Here is a 2144-nt window from a genome sequence, read left to right on the forward strand (position 1 = left end):
TTCAATAAACAAACAAGTAACTTCAAAGATAACACATGAGAGGTATGTGAAAAGGTCCATGAGGACACAAAAGAGGGAGTGTTTAGGTCTAACCCAGGGCCTTAGGAAGAAATTCAAAGAGGAAGTGACAGGAAAGTTGTTCAAAGAGAATATTCACTAAGCCAATGGGAATGATAGAACAGGCTAGAGAATGCAAGAACTTGAAGTCCTTAAACCTTTGACTGACATAGCTGCCTATCAAGATAGTGGTCAGTCCCACCTTAACACTTAAAAGATGCTGGTTTATGGATACCAGTGTTTTGTTTCTTGAGCTCAGCCAGTGCTCTCACTTGGGTGGACTTCAGGATTTACCTAGTGGAAGAATGCGTTTGAGAGAGGAGTGGGGCAGAGATACTTCAGTCTACTATTTTGCTGAGGGATTTGATGGACACCTGCTGCCCACTGAGGCTGACATGCCTCATTTTCTCACATGAAGCATCACAGGGAGATTCCCTAAGACTTCTTAGTTCCATTATTTCATCCATCCTCTCACCAAGTTAACCATTTATAAGCCCAATCTACATTTGGAATCAAACTTTTAAAATAGTTTCTAGAAGTCTAACCATGAGTTCACTACATTTGTGTTTAGGATAAAACGTTTTCAGGAAGTCTAGTTTTGTTTCTCATCTGTTTCATTTGCAGCACCCAAATAAGGAGGTCAAGCTGTAGGAGGTGAGAGGGGAATCTCTCTAACTTGCTCTACTCCCTTGTTATTTCTCGTAGATGGCTGAGTGTTTCCTAAAGTTTAGGGAAATAACCATTTAAGCTGGAGAGCCTAGACCCTAAATCATCTGGTCAGTTAATGTGTGATAATTTCAGGGTAAGGTCTTGGCCAGGAAAGTGTGAGCCAGTGAGTGCCCAAGTCACATAGCCAGGCAGTAGATGAGCTGTGACTGGTACAGGTTCAGTGTTTCTTCACTGCACTACTCCTGCTTCCTAAACTCTCTGGATATTAATAAGTCCGTTTTAACACACTCATATAAAAGAGAGTGTAGAGAGAGTAACTTCTGTCTTATCTGGAAGTTTGGAAAATGTACTGCATAAGACTCTTTCTGACTTCAAAGCCAGTGGTTCCATGCACTGAGTACCTACAATAAAAACTGAACATCAACCACAGGAAGGTGTAGTAGAGAGAGACATGGCCTGGGAGTTAGAATAATGAGACTTCACCCCGCTCAGTCATATGTTGCCCTGAGGTCTTGGGACAATCACTTGTCTTTCATCTCTGGACCTCAATCCCTTCATCTTATGAGTGAGGAAATTGAAGTTAACATGTTACGATTCTTAGTGCTAAGGTATGGATCTTGAGCATGATTCCAAGAAATAGGACTGCTGAGGGAAGACTTTCTGGAGAGGGGCCATTTTCAAGACTCCTCATGAAATGATAAACAGGAATCATTCCAGGCCAAAATTAACCAGTGATGAAAGGACAGAGTTGAGGAATGGGCGTTGTGGAAGAAAGAGGTCCTCCTCTCATTCATAAAATAAGGGGTTAGGTTAGATTGAGGTTAAGAAGTAAGTTTTACTTTAAATGTCAGTTCCAACAATTTATTAATGGCCCTAATAAGGATTCGGAGATATCCAAGTTAGTGAGAGTACTGTAATTGATTGGCAATGTCTGCCATGGTCAAGGAAAGGAAGAAAGGTAGCATTACTGCTATGGGTTTGCCATTCCTTGACTAGAAGAGCCCCACGAGTCCTGTAGTTTTCAAATTCTAAGACACTTCTTTATCCTTAAAAGACTGTAATGTACTGTGTTTAGTTTAGCAGAGACCCCCCCACATCTAAACCAGAGTCTCTATAGACCAGAGGGGAGCTCTCTTCCTAAGAAGGAAGTCCCTTGAGGCTTCCATTCCCTTCACAGCTCCAAGGAGACAGGAGTCTGGAGACTAGGATGACACTGCTGCACTCCCAGGAGCAGTGCACTGGCTGATGGAAGAGTAAAGAAAGCACATAGAGGACACTAACACTAATTGAGCCCTTCCTATGTGACAGGCAGAGCCGCTGACGTCCCATACAGTTACTTTGTGCAAATTTGAAGGTGGCAGCCCTTCCTTGGGGCTGGTGTAGCCCCACACCTGGGTGCAGTGTCTGGCAAGTAAAGT

General features: G+C 42.9%; 1 protein-coding gene across 1 annotated transcript in view; it reads left to right on the forward strand.

Annotated features, from left to right (window-relative positions):
• The window catches only part of LOC105815872 (transmembrane protein FLJ37396), a 36269-nt gene extending 35488 nt beyond the window's left edge, over positions 1-781 (forward strand). Inside the window, exon 16 of the mRNA XM_012651127.1 lies at positions 763-781. Within this exon, the coding sequence (XP_012506581.1) occupies positions 763-781 (19 nt within the window). The remainder of the gene's footprint in view (positions 1-762) is intronic.
• The last annotated feature ends 1363 nt before the right edge of the window (positions 782-2144 follow it).

This window comes from Propithecus coquereli, unplaced genomic scaffold (assembly GCF_000956105.1).
Source record: "Propithecus coquereli isolate 6110/MARCELLA unplaced genomic scaffold, Pcoq_1.0 Scaffold35, whole genome shotgun sequence".
In the NCBI taxonomy this organism is placed as follows: Eukaryota; Metazoa; Chordata; class Mammalia; order Primates; family Indriidae; genus Propithecus; species Propithecus coquereli.